General features: G+C 28.6%; 3 protein-coding genes across 15 annotated transcripts; 2 read left to right on the top strand and 1 right to left on the bottom strand.

Moving 5' to 3' along the window:
- Positions 1–194: 194 nt before the first annotated feature.
- On the bottom strand, positions 195–9,788 carry LOC122631362 (protein transport protein Sec24B). 5 transcript variants are annotated; one of them, XM_043816988.1, is made up of 17 exons: positions 9,651–9,788; positions 6,281–6,450; positions 4,841–6,189; positions 4,602–4,763; positions 4,419–4,534; positions 4,251–4,353; positions 4,057–4,183; positions 3,848–3,957; positions 3,525–3,756; positions 3,281–3,438; positions 2,972–3,197; positions 2,564–2,893; positions 2,389–2,499; positions 2,141–2,313; positions 1,679–2,014; positions 1,504–1,607; positions 195–1,398 (listed from the first exon to the last, which is right to left on the bottom strand). In XM_043816988.1, the coding sequence occupies exons 2-17, from the start codon at positions 6,426–6,428 to the stop codon at positions 1,287–1,289; spliced, it is 3,897 nt and encodes a 1,298-aa protein (XP_043672923.1). In that variant the 5' UTR covers positions 6,429–6,450; positions 9,651–9,788; the 3' UTR covers positions 195–1,286. The 5 variants fall into 5 exon arrangements, with proteins under 5 accessions (XP_043672923.1, XP_043672914.1, XP_043672934.1 ...); XM_043816979.1 differs by lacking the exon at positions 9,651–9,788 and adding an exon at positions 7,298–7,594; XM_043816999.1 differs by lacking the exon at positions 9,651–9,788 and adding an exon at positions 7,298–7,593 and having other exon boundaries at positions 3,848–3,951.
- Positions 8,169–8,955, top strand: LOC122631467 (GSK3-beta interaction protein). Its single transcript, XM_043817185.1, has one exon. It carries the CDS (start codon positions 8,556–8,558, stop codon positions 8,913–8,915), a length of 360 nt encoding a protein of 119 aa, XP_043673120.1. The 5' UTR covers positions 8,169–8,555; the 3' UTR covers positions 8,916–8,955.
- Positions 9,789–10,164: 376 nt separating the features above from the next.
- Positions 10,165–18,696, top strand: LOC122631390 (transmembrane and coiled-coil domains protein 2-like). 9 transcript variants are annotated; one of them, XM_043817047.1, is made up of 13 exons: positions 10,165–10,306; positions 10,660–10,890; positions 11,633–11,834; positions 11,922–12,129; positions 12,521–12,686; positions 12,770–12,998; positions 13,383–13,427; positions 13,900–13,982; positions 14,442–14,450; positions 15,113–15,441; positions 15,570–15,970; positions 16,333–16,493; positions 16,839–18,696. In XM_043817047.1, exons 3-12 carry the CDS (start codon positions 11,695–11,697, stop codon positions 16,487–16,489), a joined length of 1,767 nt encoding a protein of 588 aa, XP_043672982.1. In that variant the 5' UTR covers positions 10,165–10,306; positions 10,660–10,890; positions 11,633–11,694; the 3' UTR covers positions 16,490–16,493; positions 16,839–18,696. The 9 variants fall into 9 exon arrangements, with proteins under 9 accessions (XP_043672982.1, XP_043672974.1, XP_043673007.1 ...); XM_043817039.1 differs by lacking the exon at positions 10,660–10,890 and having other exon boundaries at positions 10,168–10,306; XM_043817072.1 differs by lacking the exon at positions 10,165–10,306 and having other exon boundaries at positions 10,411–10,890; positions 15,152–15,441.
- Positions 18,697–20,137: the final 1,441 nt, after the last annotated feature.

Here is a 20,137-nt window from a genome sequence, read left to right as displayed (position 1 = left end):
TACAATTCTCCCGAAAAAAAAACTGAATTTTCCTACTATGTATACATGGAAAAGTTTTTATTTGGCAGCATCGATTACAGGAGAGAAATGAAGTGTCATAAATATCAAATCCAAATATTGCTATATATATATTTTTTTGAAACTGCCTGCCCTAGAATAAATGACTTTGATGAAATTTTCAACTACCTCTAATATTTTACATACATATTATTCATAGTTTTATTTGAGCATCTAACAAACTATACTTGTTTAATTTGCATTGATGCACTTCATATGCAAGACACTCATAAGAATCATTTAATCATTTATATGTAATGATTATTTCGTTATTATATTTTACATTTTCGTATGAATGTATTATATCAAGAAAAAAAAAAACACACACACAATTCTCTGTATATTAACTTTACATTCTTTTCAAAATTTTAATTGATCAATGCAAATAATGAGTATATAACCTGAAAAATGTTATGTTTAACTTGTAGATGCCATTGTAAACATAAGATTAAAATAACACGATACCAATATTTATAAATTCACAAAAATCTCAATAAATCTAATGGAATTATAGTAAAACTTATATATAAATTTTCTTACTTCGCTATATGTATTAACTGCCATGCCAAAATAACGGATTAACAATCCAATCACATAAGATAAAAACAGATGGCTAGAACGTTTCCCTTAAAAATTAATAACAACAACAACAAATTAAGATCTTCCATTAAAGCGTGTATATAGCAAAAAATGAAACCTGCAAAATTCATCAGAACATGTTTGGTTATTGTATTAAAAATACTTATATATGAATTGAAAGATAATAAAAATGGAAAAAGCAATGCGTAAGACATACTAGGTATCCGATATAACATAAATTTACGTGACGTACATGATATTTGGATCTATGATATTTCAATTGATACATTGTAAGAATATGGATAGTAATAATAATTACAATCTATTACATTTAAATGCTTCAACGTGTTTTTTTTTTAACAAGGCTACGATTACTTTTTTGTATGACATGTCGTTTATAATTATCGTCTGTTTACTATGCAACAGCAAACTGGAACACTTACGCGTTACCGTGCTATCTGAATGAAAAATGTAGGTGATACTTGATAAGGAAAATCACATCCTGTTCCTGAGCACAGTTTGCCACTTACGATTTGCACTTTCACTGTGTCAATAACAATATTTTCGCGATTCTTCCATAATACATTTATGAAGAAATAGAAATTATTTGATACAACTCTTTCATATTCACTTATTATTCAAATTATCCACTACTTCACTTGAGTTTTTAAATGCTGCAAGAATTCATAATAACTAAGGGCTGATTCGAATCTGTCCTCTACTAACTGTTCCACAAATAATGTCCTGAAATGACTGTCATCTCTAAAAAATAAATACATTGTTATATATACATATATATTAAAAAAAAAAAAAAACGTAATAGAAGTAATAAATTAGACATAAAAAAAAATGTAATAAATGCATTACCGAATAATTTGCACAGATGCATAACATGATTTTTCTTCTTGCAGACTAAATACAAAATGGCGAAGTCTCTTGTTCTCTACAGTATCAAGTTCGGGTAACTGGTACTGTAAATAAATCATAAATAATATAAAATTCTAATATATGTATCAGTCAATTCCTTTAGAAAAAAACTTACAAATTCTTCTGGTATAGCGGAAAATGCTGAAACACCAAGTACATTACAACAAAACAATGGGTGAACATTTTTCCCCACATATATAAATATTTTATCTCCAGCATCCATTAAGAATGCACCTCTTGAATCTAGTTTCTCAGCAGACAGATGTAACCTAGGAGGTTGTGGGCAAATTTTGCCACTTATATTCACTGAGTTGTGATCGTCAAGCATGTGTACAGGATAAAGATCTGGATATATCATTTGTATAAGTTGTAAAAGTGGTAAAGTTTTTAACTGGCACATTGCAAATACTCGATCATCTAATCGCGTGCTTGTACCTGATCTAAAAGCGATCTGTGCGAGAAAATTAAATCCATTAATGATAATAACAATAATAATAATAATAATAATAATAATAATAATATAAGTAATCATCAATCTATAACAAGAATAATTTCAATTAAAATAGCGATCACTTACGCATTTAAGCAAAGCAATAATGTATAAAGGTAATAACTTGAGACTGTTTGGAGCCAAAAGTCCACTTTCCCCAATAGACTGGGACAACTTGTAAGCAGATAGAACATCAATTGCTACGTTTATCAATGCATCCCTTGCATCTGACAATGAAGACTGTTGTGATCTGTCCACAGCTGTCATATAATTTATATAATAAATAAAATTTATTTATATTAAATTTGTCATAAAATGATTACTTTTTCCCATACCCATTTTCGATAATAATCCTATTATACATTGTTGATCCGCCGAATGAAGGATATCTATCAAACTGGAAACCACTGGTAAGCATAATGTATGCACTCGAATTCTTCTTTCGCCTAAAATATTTTATAAATTATATATAGAAGACTTTTACAGAAAGACAAATATCACTTTTCTTACCTTTACTTGATGTATACAATAGTGCTGCTTGGAAACAGACGTTTTGAGTTTCAGTAAGACTCTCCTCGATTGAAATTTGCATTCCAAATCCAGAATCCGGATTTACATTCGGCAAACTTAGTAAATCGGTAGAGCGAACGAAGAAATTGCCGTGGAAAGCGTGAATACTAAGACCACGTGTACAACGTACTCTCATTACAGCTTCAAATCCTATCTTTCGAGTTAGATAACGTCGTAATAGTCGCTCTAATGATTCCCTATGTTGAAGCTTAGACGAACGAAACAGTGGTAAATGAAATATACAACCACCAGAAAATTTGCACATACCAGCTGCAAAAAAGAAATTTTATTTATTAACGATTGATTTAAAAGTAAATTAATTCGTTATATTTGTCATTGTATACGTACAAAGCGTTGCCAAATCACTATATTGACTATTTAATAAAAACAGATCAACAGCAATCTGTTGCCCACTGCAATCTAATGCTAATCTTTTATAAAAATCAGTTGCTGGATTTAAATGAGGCACATCTTTACTAGCTCGAACATTTGGATCTTCTCTTGCTTGTAGAGCACCAGGTCCCAAGTTTGGTAAACATGTTTGAAATACGGTCATTCTTCCTCCAGTAGGTAACTAACATTATAATAAGCAAATAAATATTAAAAAATTGTAAAGAAATATAATAAAGTTTATTGGTATATATTATAGGACTGTACCATCAATTTATATGCTACTTGCAAAGCAGCTCCTAATGCACTATTTGTATCATGAGTACCCTGAAATTTAGTTGGCAATTGGGCTAACAAATCTTTTATTAACTCTTCACGTTCTTTAAGATTAACAATTAAATTGTCTGGGCATGGAAGAAAAACATCTGAAAATATATCATCGTATGTTGAGATTATAATTTTTTTTTTTTTCATTCAATGAGTATTTTTTTATCTTATTTAAATGTTTTACCATCCACATCTAGCATAACCATTTCATGAGGCTGTGATACATTGTCAGGCATACTGAAAAAGTGTATTGTTGAATCTACTGCCAAAAATCCAATTTGTGTCCTTCCATCACCTGGTAATCTTGATAATTCATCAATTATTATGTTACATACTACAGTGAGATAACCACTTTCCACTGCAAGCCTTGAAACATCCAGTATAAAAAGATAAACTGCTGGTTGCGGGGGACGGAGCTATAATAAAAGTAAAAAAAAAAAAAAAATAAAGATAACAAAAGAGAGTATAATATCGTATATTGTTAAAAATATAAACAGTAATATATACCATATATTCACTAGGTGCAATATATTCAATAGTGCTTGTTTTGACTTCTGGCCTTCTGGATGGGTCCCCAAAAGACTGAGTTACTGGATCAAATTGAAACTCTCCTGGAACTATTTTACATGTCATTATATAATAAAAAATGTTATATAATAAATAATATGCTTTTATTGTTTACATATTAATTAACGTAAATAACGTGTATTACTTACGGTCATTCACTCTATAACATAAATTACATTTCCATCTCTTAGAATCAACAAAATACACAAATGGATTGATATATGTTCTGCAAATACGACAACGTACAATTGTGGTACACTGAATTACAGGTAATTGCTAAAAAAAAATTTTCATTATTATATCATTAAAAGTTGTCAAAATATTATTTTATCATATAACTTACGTTTAAATCTTTGAAAGGATGTATTAAAATCCCAAAGGGTAATCTTGACTTTTGCAACAATGAATTAGACTCAGGGATTTTTGTCAATGTACATCTAAATATACTGTAATAAAAACAATAAATAAATAGTATCAATATTTATATACTTAAGAAGTTTTATATACTTACTCTGGATTACAATTAACACTATCCAAAAATTCTTGATGTAATTTAACTTTTGGTGGTTCTATCTTTTCAGGAGGTAAAATATTTCTAGACTGTAGTAAATCAATGGAATCAACACCCTAAAAAAATAATTATTATATATGATAGTTTTATAAAGCAAAAATGTCTAAAACATAACTAACTTACCCATATTTTATTGTAACCAGCCTGTGTAACTGACATTGTATTCATCTGCCTATTTAGTTGATTCATATGATCAGGATATGATCCAGGGTATCTTATAGACATAGGATCTAAAGGAATATTAGATAATTGTCCAGAATATGGTGATTGTGTGTCATATTTACCCTATTAATGAATATAATGATATAAACATGATATAGATAACTACAATTTATAAAAAAATTAAATATGTATATAATTACAGTTTGTAACACATGCTGTCCTGGTGGTAGCATAGTTACTAGCTGTCTCGAGGATAGACCAGGATTATTAGAAGGTTCACTAAATCTTGAAAGTGACATTGCAGAGCTCGAGGTATTGGCAGTGTTTAATGACATTTGTTTTCCATAATAATTTTGTGCATAATTTCTTTGGGTAATTAAATTTGGTTGACTACCATACATATTATGACTTAGTTGAGAATTTGATTCTTGTCCAAGTGAATCTTGACTGCCAAATGTTTGATTTTGAACTGTTGACTGTAATGAATGTAGAGACTGTACTCTTGATTGTTGTGGTAAATTATCTTGAACTCCTGTAATATTTCTTGATACAGGTATATTTGAACTATGAAGAGTAGGCTGAGTTTGCTGTTGTTTAACAAATAAGTTTTGTGTACTAGCACTAGAATTATGCACGAATGATGGCACATTTTGTGGATTGCCTTGTACATTTTGTGGACTGTTGAAAATATTTTGCTGACTTCCATATTTAGGCTGGGACAAATAACTCTGCAAATTTTGAGGAGATGCAAAATTTATAAGCTGTTTCTCAGAATTAACATTTTTAGGTGTATTTCTCAAAACTGTTGAATTAGGATTGCATTGATTTATCATTTGAGGAGAATGGCTAGGATTTATAAGTTTTGGTATAACATCTTCAGTTTGAGTAGTGGTTTGAGTAGGTATATTCAAAGATTCATTCTGAGCACTCTGATTAAATGAAGATACATTCATGCTAGATTGTCCCAGAGAGTGTCCAGGTGGATTTTGCATAATAGAAGACTTTTGACTTGCATTATCAAAGTTTTCAGATACTGCAGGTACATTGCCTGTATTACTTGATAGGCCTGTAGACTGACAAGTAGGTATCTTTTGATAAAGTTCATTAGACAATTCAGTGGAAGGGAAATTAGCAGTTCCTCTTTTAACATCTGATTCTAGTAATGTATTATGACTTGAATTTGTTGGTGAGACTTGAGATATAGAAGGCATATTATGTGAATTAATATTTTGACTTTCTTGTACATTTGAAGACAAACTAACAAATGCAGAAGAGACATTGCCTGCGCTATTTAAAGAAGCAATATTTGTGGCACTAGGATTGAATTGGTTATGGGAGTAAGGAATTGTGGCAGGATTATATTGTTGTGTTTGCGTTTGAGTTGGTAAAGAAGGCCTAACATTCAGATGCATATTTTGCTGTCCATTAATTGGTGGCATAGGAGGTCTTGGTAATTGTGGTCTATATTGATTATGTAAATATTGAGTTGGAGATGGATCTCTCGATGTTTCTCTTGATGGATCACGAGATGATTGTGATGATGGTGTACCTAAAAATATTACATAACTTACAAATAAAATACTAACTTTTTTTTTCCCCTCTAAAAATAATGTTCATATCTCTTATTAACATACACATACCAGTTAGATTAGAATGTGGTGATTGCATGCCGTTTTGTATATGCTGATTAACAGTAGATTGACCATTTACTATCGGTAGCCGTTCACTTTTTAAGGAATTATTAGGATCTACATATGACTGATACTGATAACCATCTGGGTGAGACATGTTGTTCTTTCTTTAGAAATCACTGAAACAAGGTCAAGTATATAATCTGATGTTTTACAAAATGTATAAGAAAGTAGCAATAAATCTTTTATTGATATTAATAACTTTTATTATTAAATCAATATATAAAACAAAAAGAAAAATTATTCATCATAAAGAAAGTCTTATACATTTTTTTGATTAATACAATACCTTTCATATTTACAATTATTATCATCAAAAATTACAAAAAAAATATTTATACAATCATAATAAGATATTGTTTAAAACTAAATATATAGTATAATATATATATATATATATATATATATATATATTACATCTAAAGTACTCTTTATATAATTATACTTCATAATAGTAGAAAGAAAGAATGAAAGTTTATAAAATATAATTAAACTCGATTTTCTAGAAGAAAATAGTAAATAGAGCATTTCATGATCAATCAATGAAAAGAAAAAGAGAAAATTCAAGACAATTATTATTAACGTATGTTTCAAACAAAGAAAGATGTAATCAACAGCATCGTCATATTTAGCAATGGAATTGAGACTAAAAGAAATAAAAGTAAAATAATGTTCGGGTCATCAAAGTATCGTCTCATCAGCTGACCTTTCAATAATTATGACAGTTCGAAATTAAGAACGTTCACGGAAATGAATTAAATATTCCAATATTGATCATTTAAATTTTTGTTCAAAGAAATTCTTCCTACAATTAAATTTATTTTGTTCAGACAAAGTAGGATATCTAGATGAGCTTTTGAGCACGCGCTCGAAAGGTTAAAACGTCATCTAGTAAAAAGCAGACCGATGTGTCTGACGGACAACCTTCGATTTATTTCGAATTCAATCACTAATCTTTCGGCTTACCTCCTCGATGTGGTTCTCACAAAAAAGATCGACCGATCTTATATCTTCTCGATTACACGGCCGCACATTGCAAACATTACAATTAATTTTACGTAAATCTTTTCACAAACGCAACTTATAAACGGCACACACAACATTACGTGGCAGAGTGAGCGACGGAAGCGACGTACTTTTCAACGTGGCAGATATACGAACTAATAAGGGCGACGAATGAGGACGTCACTGACGTGCAAAATCGAGGGTGTGTTCGATTACTATGCTTTTTCGATCAATTCTACGGCGCTACATTTAAACAATGCAATACTAAAAAAAAAAAAAGAAGAAAATGAAAACGAAAATCAAAAAAAATAAAACTAATTTAAACAATTTAAAAAAATTACATTAGTTTATTATATTTTACTCGAAGATCTTACCAAACTGAATAAATCGCAAATTAATACAGCCTTATTATTGACATAAATTATGATTACGTATATTTATTCAAATTGATAAAACATCGCATACCTCATTTTTCATTTGGAAACGTTAACTTTTTCTTCTACACTTGTATTTTCAATGTACTTGTCAAGAAAACAATATAACCTCGTTATTGACAAATTCTGTTGGAAAAATTTTAAATTTCGCTCTCTAAGCAACGTCATCCTAAACGGAAATTTTTCTAACTTGCGTTATCACTTGCTACAGTAAACGTATGAAGATAATTCTTTGATTTATCGGTTTGATTATCAAGTAACATATTGCTTATGTCATGGTGTATGTTATATATATATATAGATAGATATGTGTATGATGTATCTACGTCATAGCTTCGACGTATCGTAACCATGACAACGCGATAGATGATAAAAGAAGATATCACGTATAAAAATGAAGATGTAGTAGTTTGGTGCATTGATACATACGTACAAGAATCAGTATTACGACATTCTGCATAAAACAGTTGTCAATGTCAAGGATAGCAATATCCATCAAAGATTTCACCAGATTTTTAAGAGTACGACACTGTAGCCACCTTTTAAGCGGAAATAACGCACGAATAAACTTACGCAATTGTCAATGGTGGTCTTTGACCCTGAATCTAACCTGTGCACGTGTTGCGTCGTGCGATAAAAACACGATTTTGGCACGAAACTATCTTCCTTCCTTGATTGCCAAGAATTGGATTGTGACACCGTCAAAGATTTGTTGGTATAAATCAAAAATAATTCTAACGACGAATATCCAAATATATTAATGATATAACAATAAAGTTATTAAAATGACAAATATGGAGAATAATGAGGATAAGATATTAGATGAGGAACAATGGAAACTGGAAGCACAGTCTGTGATCAACGATATCAAGAATCACGTGAACGACGTAAAATTATCCGACAGATTGTGTAGTACGAATCAAGTTATCTATTTCAATTTGACAACATTGGAGAACTTAAAATATTGTATTGAATTATCCAGTGCAGGTTTTACAATCGTTGGAAATAAACACGACGACACTTCGAACAAGGGGAACCAATATTTCGAAACGCCATACAGTTTGTTGAATTCCACAAGTCCACAATATAGAGATTCGTTCGGCAATTTATTGTTAGAAAAATTGAAAGAATTGAGTCAAGAATAAAATGAACGATATTTTTGGAAAACATATTTATCTTTATTATGTAATTCTATTTGTTTTTATATTCTAATAATCTGTTTTTTTTTTTTCTTTTTTTTTTTTCCAGTAAAATAAGAAAATTATATATGAAAATAATATGTTACGTGACATGACGAGAGAAACGGTACTTCTAGAAAAAGAACATGTAGAATATAAAAAAACAAAATGGCGTTTGTCCTCGAAAATCGACAAAGTTCGTGCAATGTACAAGGACAGTGCCGTAATTATTACGTTAATTATACGATACGGTTTCCATTGAAATGATATATCTTGGAAAACTTGCCATTTCTATCAGTTGTGTGCTATAAAAGACAATATTACATAAATTCTAACGAATATGTAAATAAGTTTTGTTCTGGTATTTGTAAAACCATAATTTTCTTTTTTTTTTTTTTTTTTTTCTATATCATATTCTTACATATCACGTTCAATAATTATAATCTTGTAAATATTAATAAGTAATAATCTATAGAAAGAAAACGATCATTCTTTGCGAAAAATAACCTTTTCTGAAATTAATCTTTCTGAAATTAATTTAAGAATATTTTTCATGATAAAATATGTATATGCTTCGTCCTCGTCGAAGAGTGTGTATTCTTAAAAAAAAAAAAGAGAGAGAAAAATGATAAAATTTTAAATAATTACAAATAATGTAATAGAACTACGAATAATGTAACGAAGTTAGAACAAAGTACGTACAACACTGACGTATTCTGCGGTAAACGCATAACTTCGCGTGTCCCTAGTAACAGCAGCCATTATCCCTAGAACTCGACAGATTCATCGACGCGTCCTCCCTACGTACAAAGCCCATCATCTATCTTCCTCTTCTACCCCCTGCACTTGTCATTCTGTGGTTCGACGTATTACACCGCGAAATGAGACACTTTCGAAGAACCTGACATACTGCGTGTTGTATATAATTTGTGTCTGTATAATTGTGTTAGTAAGTACACACATACGCGCGGCAATCGTATGCGCCGCGTTACTGCGTGCACCCGAAAGATTCTGAATGAGTTTAGTAGCGTCGATATCATATACGATCGAACGACGTCGCTTAAACCTCCTGACGATATCGTTAACGTCGTTGTATAGAAGAAGTGACGAATCGCGACAATGACACACCCGTGGAAAGTTATTACGAATACGATAACCATTCTTTGACTATTAATCTAGTGAAGAAGGATAGAAGATAAAGGGAGGACACGGAAAGATACAAAAAAGACGAACGACATCAGCAAGAAAAGAGAAAGAAAATTATTCGCCAAACAAAACCGATATTTTGTGTGTGACATTATATCGAATTAAATGAGAACATGCTACAACCACGAACGTGCATCGTAAAATAAAAGAAGGTGAGTTAGTTTTATCGATATATTTTCGCATAGAGTCGTACTCGAAAAAATGGGAAGAGAGTGAGATAGTGAGAGCGAAAGAGAGAGAGAGAGAGAGAGAGAGAGAGAGTGAGCAAGAGAGAGCGAGAGAGGGGGAAAGGGAGGGGAAGAATAAGAGAATAGAGAGAAAGAGAGAGAGAGAGAAAGAATGTGTGTGGAAGTCGGGCGTGCGACTTGACAGGTCAAAAAGTTTGTTTTTATTTGAAAATCGTCCTGCTTTTATAATGAAGTCGTGTATAAGGGGTGGGACGATAGAGTTGCTATAGGTTTAAACGAACGCACAACTAATAATATACCGTTTTACGTGTCCGCAGTAAGACTGTGGCGATTTCTCGGCGTGCCATAAGTTAGTGAAAATATAAGAAATTCTACTCGTATGGCACCATTTTCGACGCTTTGACGATCGAGAGAAAGTTAATAACGAACATTAAGCTGTATGAATTTTCTTGATATTTGTTGCTTGTGTGTTCTTCTGTAACAACCAGGAAGGATCAAAGCCAATTCTATTTTTGATTGAAAAGTTTTATCTTTACATAAGAGAAATGGTAATTTGAAAAGTCATTTGTTTCTCAAATATATCCTCTTTTTTAATTATTGTCATGTATCAATGTTAATGTTATAACTATAGTTGAATTTCTTATTTCTAAATGTATATTATTCAATATATTTAAATCTCATGTAACAATTACATTTTTATAATATGTTAAATTATGCGAATGATTTGTTTTTAAAGTAATGTTACTGTTAAGAAATTTATTGTTCTTTTTTCTTTGTTTTATTGATTGATCATTGAAATAATTTTTATGTAAGATATTACACAGCTTGTTCTTGTATTATGATAATCACAATGACTCTTCAGTTAGATTAGGTCAAAGGTTGTTCTATACTAGATACTACTAGAAAAGTTGTATAACTCTATTAAGATAATGGGTTCATATTTATAGTCAGTTTTAATATTCTTTAAAGATATTGGGTGTTTACATTCTATATCTTCATATATATTTATTTGATCTTTATTTAATCTTAATAAAAAAATTAATATAATAAGGAAAAAATTTCTTATCACAAGATACATTAGTATTATGAATTTATCTTTTAATACATTCATATTTATTACTATATAGATAAAATTGATAGCTTATAATATAGAATGATTCATGTATATTAATCTTTTGTATACATTTATATATTTGTCTATAGATATTGCTGATTTGTATTGAGAATAACTTTTATCTTACTCTGAATCATCTGATAAAAATTTCTAATAAAAAGTCTATATAACTACAGATTCAGTGCACCATGTGGCATTTGTCAAATATCCTAGTAATAAACTTTATTAGAAGAAAGGAATGGCTAGCTTGATGGTGACTTCGTCAAGTAAAAACAGCTCACGTAGCACTTCTCCTACTAGAGGGAATACATCTATTTCTCAAGCGCATCACCAACAATCAGCTAGTTTAGAACATACACCAAAAGCACGTAATGCAATGTAAGTTATTAATTTTTAATCAAACAAAGTAATAAATTTTCTTAGTAATTGGAATGATATATTACATTAATCTTCCTTTTTTTATAGCTACCAGACAGGAGAGGGTAGTACAGGCAGTGGTAGCAGCTGTGGTGGTTGTGGGAGTAGCTTCAGCATGAAAGGTAGCAGTAGACAAAGATCACCAGGTACTATAATTCGCATGGGCGATGTTATGGATGAATCAAATGGCAATCCAATCACTGCCGAACCAGATGAGTTTGTGCCAAATGTTCAACCTCCAACCGATGATGAAGGAGTACGTATCATGTTGAATTAATATTTTTAAATATATAAGTTATTATATTCTTAATGTTATTTGAACATGTACACAATATTATTTGTCATATAATAGAAATGGTATTTTTACATCGATACATCTTGAGATAAAACACTATTGTGTTTGCATTCGTTTTTATATAAGATTGCAAGGTCATCACTTATGATAATGTAATAAGTGTCATAGATTAGAGAATGAAAAATTATTTGTGTAACATTATTAACGAATTCAATATGAGATTCAAAGTCTTAATTAGTATCAAGAAAGAGTTCTTTTTTTTTTTATACACTGTTTAATATTATAATATCAATATGATTATTAAGACATAATATTTCAGAAATGTATTTTGTTATATAATGTTTATTTGTAGGAACAATATCATACCACACAATCGTTCCTATCTAATGGCTCTTCTGAATTAATAAGCGATGATGTGGACTCAAGCGCTGCACGAGTTCGACAAGCGATCGAACATATTCAAAGTAAAATAGCTAGAACACGTGAACTCATACGTATTGAGCAAACAACTCGTGATGGTGAATTATTTCTCATTGTTACAATTATTTTTATATTATTATGATGTTGGATTTAATGAAATATCATTATATATTTTTTGTAGAAAATGTTAATGAATATTTGAAATTGGCTGCAAATGCGGATAAACAACAATTAACTAGAATTAAAACAGTATTCGAAAAGAAAAATCAAAAATCGGCAAATAGTATTTCTCAGTTACAAAAAAAGTTGGACAGTTATCAAAAAAAATTAAAAAGTTATGAAATGAATGGTGCACCTGCAGGTCATAGACAACCAAGAGAAGTACTTCGTGATATGGGACAAGGATTAAAGTACGTGTTTTTATTTTAATATTTATATTTATATAATTAAATTTGTATTAGCTTTAAAGTATAAATAGTTGAAATTCTTATAAGTAGATTTTTGCTTATCTTTATACTTCAAGTAAACAAAGAGTTATGGCGTTTCTTGTATAATAGATATTATTTTTTAACATAGCATGTTTTGTATATACATGAGCATCATTATGCATGTTGCATGATATATAATATAGCTTCTTGCTAATGTGCAAAAGGATTTTGCACAAATTAAACTCATGTCAATTTGATTCTATGATATGGTGTCTGTTGGTCTTCACATTTTATTTTCTCTATCCTCTACACTCATTGCTAAGTATAGAGAGTGATTTTTTCTTCTAATTTGAGACTCCCTTCCAGAAATGTGGGTGGCAATATTAGGGACGGAATCACTGGTTTTTCAGGGTGAGTGTTATGATAAAAATAGATTGTGATCCAAATATACAAAATATTCATTATGTTAATAATAAATTTAATTAAGATTTAATTTTCTATGGTTATTATATAACAACAAATGAAAATATTAAAATTATATATACAAATGAGGTTAGAAAAAATTCTACTTATTCAAAAGTTTTTTGTCAAATATGAGTCATTGATTACTTTTATAATATGTTTATATACAATAAGAATTTATAGTTTCAATTTGATACATGTTCTAATAATACTAAACTGCTTCTTTTTTGCAAATTATATACTTTAAAATATCTTTTTATTTTATGTATGCATCCAAGTAGATAAAGAATTTAAGATAATATACCTTACATTATTATATAATTTATGAAATTATTATTTGTATGATAGATATAATATTTAAATTTCAGCTAGTTTATTTTTTTACTATCAGATTGTTATGAATTATTGACTTCTATTTTAGGAGTGTTATGTCAAAACCAAGGGAGTTTGCACATCTTATTAAAAATAAATTTGGGAGTGCTGACAACATAAACACTTTATCACGTGAGTAATATTTATAATACTTATTTTATAATACTTTGCTATATCTCAAAATATTGCTAGAAATTTTATTGTAAGTTTTAAATTATATAATATTTGTTCAGCTTATAATTAAAATTAGAATGTAATTTAATAAGTAGTTACGTAGAACATGCACTTCCTTAACAATAAGATATTTTATAAAACTTATCTGGTATTATGCACTTTCACATACAGTAGAATATACATTTCTTCTAGTGTAAATTCAACTATTGATATCTGTTTTATTATATTTAATATATAATTTTTCTAAGTGTTGCACTATTATCTAATTTAACCTCATCTGAAAATAAATCTTAGCATATTAAAAGATCCATGATATATATTTAAAAAAAAATAGATTTTCTTTTTCAAATTTATATGTGAATTGTGCATTTATATTTTAAAATAAATGTTTTTTAATATGTTGCGCTATCATGGCAGTTGAGAGTAGTAAGTAATATGTCACAACACAAAATTCACTTTGCGTCTATCTATTCCATGTTTTTGTATTCTGTATATAATCTTTTCTATTCACTTCAATATATTGTGTTAAACAAAAAATGTATTATTGTGTTTATTTGCATTTAGTATCTTGTGATTACAGATATGTTAAAAGTTATTATAAAAAAAAAAATTTTTTTTTATTATACATTATCATTTTAAGTTTTAAGATAATTAATACATTTCTGAAGTTCCAGTATATTAAATAAATATCAACATTTTAGTTAGCACTTATATTTTTAATTTTATTTGTTAATTTAATGATAATTTTATTATAAGGTGTTTGGTTGCTTGTGTGAATTGTACATTTCTAGAATGCTTTCTTTTATAGTAGTTATCCAATACTATTAAAAATGATACCTTGATAATTGTTATTAAATGATATTGTAATATATATATAAATATATATATATATATATTTAAAAAACATTTAAAAAATTGTCTTCTTTGTCTAATCATATAGTTCTGTTATATATTTATTTTATTCGGAGATATATTTTTATAATATTGAAACAGAATAGAAAGACAGCAACAACGAGTATTAGTTGTTAGTAGAGTTTATATTTTGGTATTGGATAACGATCTAACTTGCAACCTCTATGTCTCTGCAGATGGCTCAACTTTTTATGTAAACGATACACCACATGCAGGTAATGGTGATAATGGTAGTGTTGAAGAAGAAAAGACTCATCATGGATCAGCTACTTTACCTGGTGGCTGTAGTCTTGGATCTACACATAGTGCCGTGGCAATGAAATTTCCATCAGAAGAAGGCTCAGAATGCTCTAGTGTAACAAGTGAAAGTGGACCAGGTAGTAGAGGCCAAACACATACTTGTCACAGTAATAATGCTGCATTGAGTTTCAAATCCATTTTCTCGGAACTTCACGAACATAGAGACAGCCTTGAACGGATGAGAGAAAAATTAGATGGTTTAAAGGTTCGTTTATTATGCATAAACTATATATAAAAGATGGAAGAGTATCTAACTTCAATAATGCCTGATTTTCATTATTTCTATTATGAAATTAAAAAATAAGAATTATATGAAATAGTGCTTTCATTTAGGCTTTGCAGCAAGAAGTAGCATATTTGTCACATGGTCTACAAGAAGAACGTTTTCGATGCGATCGTCTTGAAGAACAAATCAATGATCTAACCGAACTTCATCAGAATGAAGTAGAAAATTTAAAACAAACAATTACAGATATGGAAGAAAAAGTACAATATCAGAGTGAAGATCGTTTAAGAGACATACATGAAATGTTAGAAAGTTGTCAAACAAAAATATGTAAAATGGAGCATCAACAGCAACAGCATCAACAATATGTTACATTAGAAGGCCTTGACAATAGTAATGCAAGGGCATTGGTCGTAAAGTTGATAAATGTAGTGTTAACAGTACTGCAAGTTATTTTACTCCTTGTTGCAACAGGTGCTGGTATTATGATGCCATTCCTTAGAACCAGGTAACATCATTCATTATCAATAGTTACTTAAATAATCTTTTTATACAAATTTTTAGTTAATGAATCATCTTCTCATACAAACAATCATGTATATTCATGTTTATTAAGGTTTTTTTAATATGCATTGCAATAGTAGGTATCACCTATAATTAATTAATCCCTTTTGCTGTTTTGAATATATTGTCATAAATAAGTTGGTATATGTTTATAAATTTTTATATATATGTACACTATGTATGTACGCGTATATCGTTGTTTAATTAATATCATAAAACATTTAAGAGAACATGGACATCATACATACATGAACATTTAATTTTGCTCACTCATTGTTTTGTTTTGTTTTCACGCGTTTGTTACAGCTGTACTAAGCCTCATTGTTTCATGTGCAGGGTGCGCATACTAACGACCACATTCGTTGTATTGGGTATAGTGTTCGTGCTCAAACAATGGCCTGAGGTGCATGATGTTGGAAGTCACCTCATGCGCCATCTTAAACAAACACTCGCCGTGAAGTAGCATTGTAAGTTATATGAAGAGATTTTTATCTATAACTATTTGTATCTATAACTATTCTAAAAATATACAAAATTTTTTTAAATAATTAATTCTTCTATATAGATATAATTTATAAACAAATTTATGGTTACAATTAAAATACATGAATAGAAAACTTACATTAGTTTTTTATTTTTTTCTTACATAAATATATAAATAAGATTTCATTTTTTCTAAAGACACATACAATATTAATATATTTGTGTTAATTCATTTTTATTTCATGCTTTTTATGTCATATATATAATTCCAACTGTCTTTCTCTTAACATTTTGAATAAGTTTAAATATTTAAATGGAATTGATTTTAGGGTGGTATACTTAAATTTAATGAATCCGGTGATGATGGTGCAAAATTGATTACAATAATCAACCTTTGGAGCCAATTTACCAATGCTGCATTGTTGGAGCAATAACATCATATATGCGCAAATATAATTGTTTTTGTTTACATATTTGATATTAGATGCATTATTATTATTAATGTAATTAATATAAAATGCATCTATTTGCAGTCATTGTCTAATTGATTGATAAAATAATTGATTTGCAAACACCTGTGTAATAGCAGGAATTCTTTTCAGAAAGACTATTAGCAAAAAGAGCATATGTTAAGCATTCTTTAAATTTATATTAAAATTCGTTTCTTATATTATTTGTATATTTAAATCTTGTCTAGAATCATTGGAATGAAGTTTCATCTTGTATGATGATGCAATTATCATTCCTTGTAAAATAAAGTCCCATTTTTCTTTGATGGAATATAGGAAGAGTGATTGAAGAAATGTATATCCTAATGTTATTGAACTGTATTATGAAACGATATTACAGTCATGGACATTAATATAAGGTGTCAAGACATGTATATGATCACTTTTCCATGTAGTGCTGCTTAACACTGACCTTAAACACTTAATGAGGACTTAAGAATTGAATAATATAATAAAAGAAACTGCTGTCTTCAGTGTCTGTGGTTGGTCTAATCGTGTCATGCTGTTTTGGGATGGACTTATTCTACATAAAAAATTATTATTATATGTCATATATCAAAATTTAATATTGAGTCCAAAAGTAGTCAATAGTCATGAGTCATGGAAGTTCATTATTTAACAATGGTTATTAAGATGATATAAATTAATATTTACAATAGTTGATAGTCCATCGATGCAATAATAAAAAATTTCACTTACGAACGTTATTAAAGTATTCGCTATATATGATAATTCTTCTAAAAAATATTTCAATATAAATCTGATAATATTGAATGTCAGAAGAGGTCCAAATATTTTTATCTTATTATATCATACCAGTTAATTACTTTATGTATAATGTAGATTGTAGACCAGTTAATAACAGATATATTATGTATAAGCATTGTATTTCTTTGTTAAAGAAATATTTACCACCACAGACACAAAAAAAAAACAAATGTGAATGTATATTTTATGAATATAAAGAAATGATCCATGACAGATAATCGAAATGAGAGAAAGACTGATGGACGAACTGGTTTACGTCGCTATTATCATTGTGAATAACGTAATAAATTCACTGCAATTTCATGGAGGTGTAATTTGCTGTACATCAGTAAACATTACACTATTAGAATGATATAGTGAAATGATAGAAATTGATGGCAGTGTACAAGTGATAGCTGAGTTTCAGAATCTTTAATATGCAAGAAAGATTGCTGTCAAGGTACAGAATTGCAAAATATTACAAAATATTTTGCTTGAAAGTTGCATCAATATATCACCACTACTTAATAGTGAGATAAATATGACCTGACACTATTTTGCTATGCACTTTCTTCCTTTTCTCATATAACAACATAACAAAACTTTACATTATATAGTTTGTAAATAAATATTATAATATTCTATAGAGTTCCATTCTGTAGAAGTAAAATGGTTAATAAGCTGTCTACAAAAGCATTTGCTTTACATTGTTGCCCTTATACACTTTTTGCACAACAATTGAGCTTATATTTTTTGTCTATAATTTAAAGTAAATTTATCCGGATTCCTATCACAAATTTATACAAATCAAGTAATGCTGTTACTGCTTTTAACAACGCATAATATATGTTGAAAAAACAAATACTAAATAAATTCACAATTTCGTAATTCCTAACAGAGATATGTATAAATAAAGAAATTATTGACAATATCGATTTTGCTTTTTGTCTGTCATTGATGAGTATACCATCAAATTTCCTAATTTCAGCTGTGATATATTCTCCAGCTTCCTAAGTTGAGAAATATAATTCTTATAGATATTTTTACTTGTCAATATTATTATAATTTGACATATCATCTTCACAATTTTTGTTTTCATATTTCTGCTAACACAAACAAGTGTTTATTACACAGCATGAAAATCGAAAATAAACGATAATAACTAATAATAAATTAACAGGAAATGCAAAGTATACAGGCATCATCAATAATTCTTAATTTTGTAATAAAAATGTTTAGCATTAAATTCTTTCTGTTAATTATTAAAATAATGTATGTTTGCATTATAGCGAATTTCGTCGGACTACGTACATATATCCAATGGTTTTTATTTTCTTATTTTTAAATTACAATTAAATTATTATCTAAATCAAATTTTATATACAACGTTATTGCTTATGTGGATTGTTGAAATCAGTTTATACATTATAAGAATTACTACTTTGAATTTAAAAAATGCTGTGACACTATGCTAAGTTTATATATAAGCTTAGCATTTAAGAGTCAGTTTTGGGATCAATATATTCACACTTGAAGGATTTAAATGCATTATTATACACGCAATAAACGTATGTCTAACTTATTAGGAGTATATAGTTACAAGTGAATATTTAGGGTGCATTGAAGATAAAATATTAACATGTTTAATTCTACTAAATATTTCGTATTGATGATTTATGTCGTAAATTATTTAAATTATTTCTAATATATCTTATATAAGTTAACAATTACGTAATGAATAGACGAATATATAGGGTGTTAATTGATATATTTCTGTATTACTCTGTGATTAGTCTTGTGGCTGTGTTAAAATTTATCTTTCTGCATAATATTATATTTCTTCTACTTAAAAAAAAAAACAAAAAAAAACAAAAAAAAAAAAAACAAAAAAAAATACATTTATAACGACTTCTTTGTTATGAATATAAAATATTAAAGCACAAATTATATTTTAGTAATTTAAAATAATTAAATAAAAAAATCTTTGAAAATGATCTACTTTACAGTTCAGTGTATTGCATTTGCTAAATGACACCCTATATATAAATATTACATACACGTTAGACTTGGTGCTTTGTAAAATAAATATATAACGTTATTGATAAGATTTAGTAATGTAATTGATTATAGGGAGGACCCCTGTATGCACGCTTTTTAAATCGTAATAATATATACAAATAAAAAAAAATTAAAAGGCACAATACCTATCTAATCAAATAGTTGATATTCTACGTTCAAGTGGAATTTTCGGAAATTTATCAAAAATAGACGTATTTTGTACTTTATATTATATTACAATTTTCTATAAGTTTTTTTTTTATATCAGCGCTATTTACAATTTTATATGTATTTTGTAATTACGAAGCTGCATC

Source organism: Vespula pensylvanica, chromosome 1 (genome assembly GCF_014466175.1).
Source record: "Vespula pensylvanica isolate Volc-1 chromosome 1, ASM1446617v1, whole genome shotgun sequence".
In the NCBI taxonomy this organism is placed as follows: Eukaryota; Metazoa; Arthropoda; class Insecta; order Hymenoptera; family Vespidae; genus Vespula; species Vespula pensylvanica.
The sequence above is the reverse complement of the archived record's forward strand: the minus strand, read 5'-3'. Positions and strand labels throughout refer to the sequence as shown.

Bases quoted from the DNA above. Each gene is read 5' to 3' on its own strand.
- LOC122631362 (XM_043816988.1), bottom strand. From the start codon at position 6,428: ATGTCTCACCCAGATGGTTATCAGTATCAGTCATATGTAGATCCTAAT. The intron at 3,958-4,056 runs GTAAGTAATACA...CATGTAAAATAG, and splicing joins ATGTTATAGAGTGAATGACC to TTCCAGGAGAGTTTCAATTT. The intron at 2,500-2,563 runs GTAAGAAAAGTG...AAAATATTTTAG, and splicing joins ATTGTATACATCAAGTAAAG to GCGAAAGAAGAATTCGAGTG.
- LOC122631390 (XM_043817047.1), top strand. From the start codon at position 11,695: ATGGCTAGCTTGATGGTGACTTCGTCAAGTAAAAACAGCTCACGTAGC. The intron at 12,130-12,520 runs GTACGTATCATG...GTTTATTTGTAG, and splicing joins CTCCAACCGATGATGAAGGA to GAACAATATCATACCACACA. The intron at 15,971-16,332 runs GTAACATCATTC...CGTTTGTTACAG, and splicing joins ATGCCATTCCTTAGAACCAG to CTGTACTAAGCCTCATTGTT.
- LOC122631467 (XM_043817185.1), top strand. From the start codon at position 8,556: ATGACAAATATGGAGAATAATGAGGATAAGATATTAGATGAGGAACAA.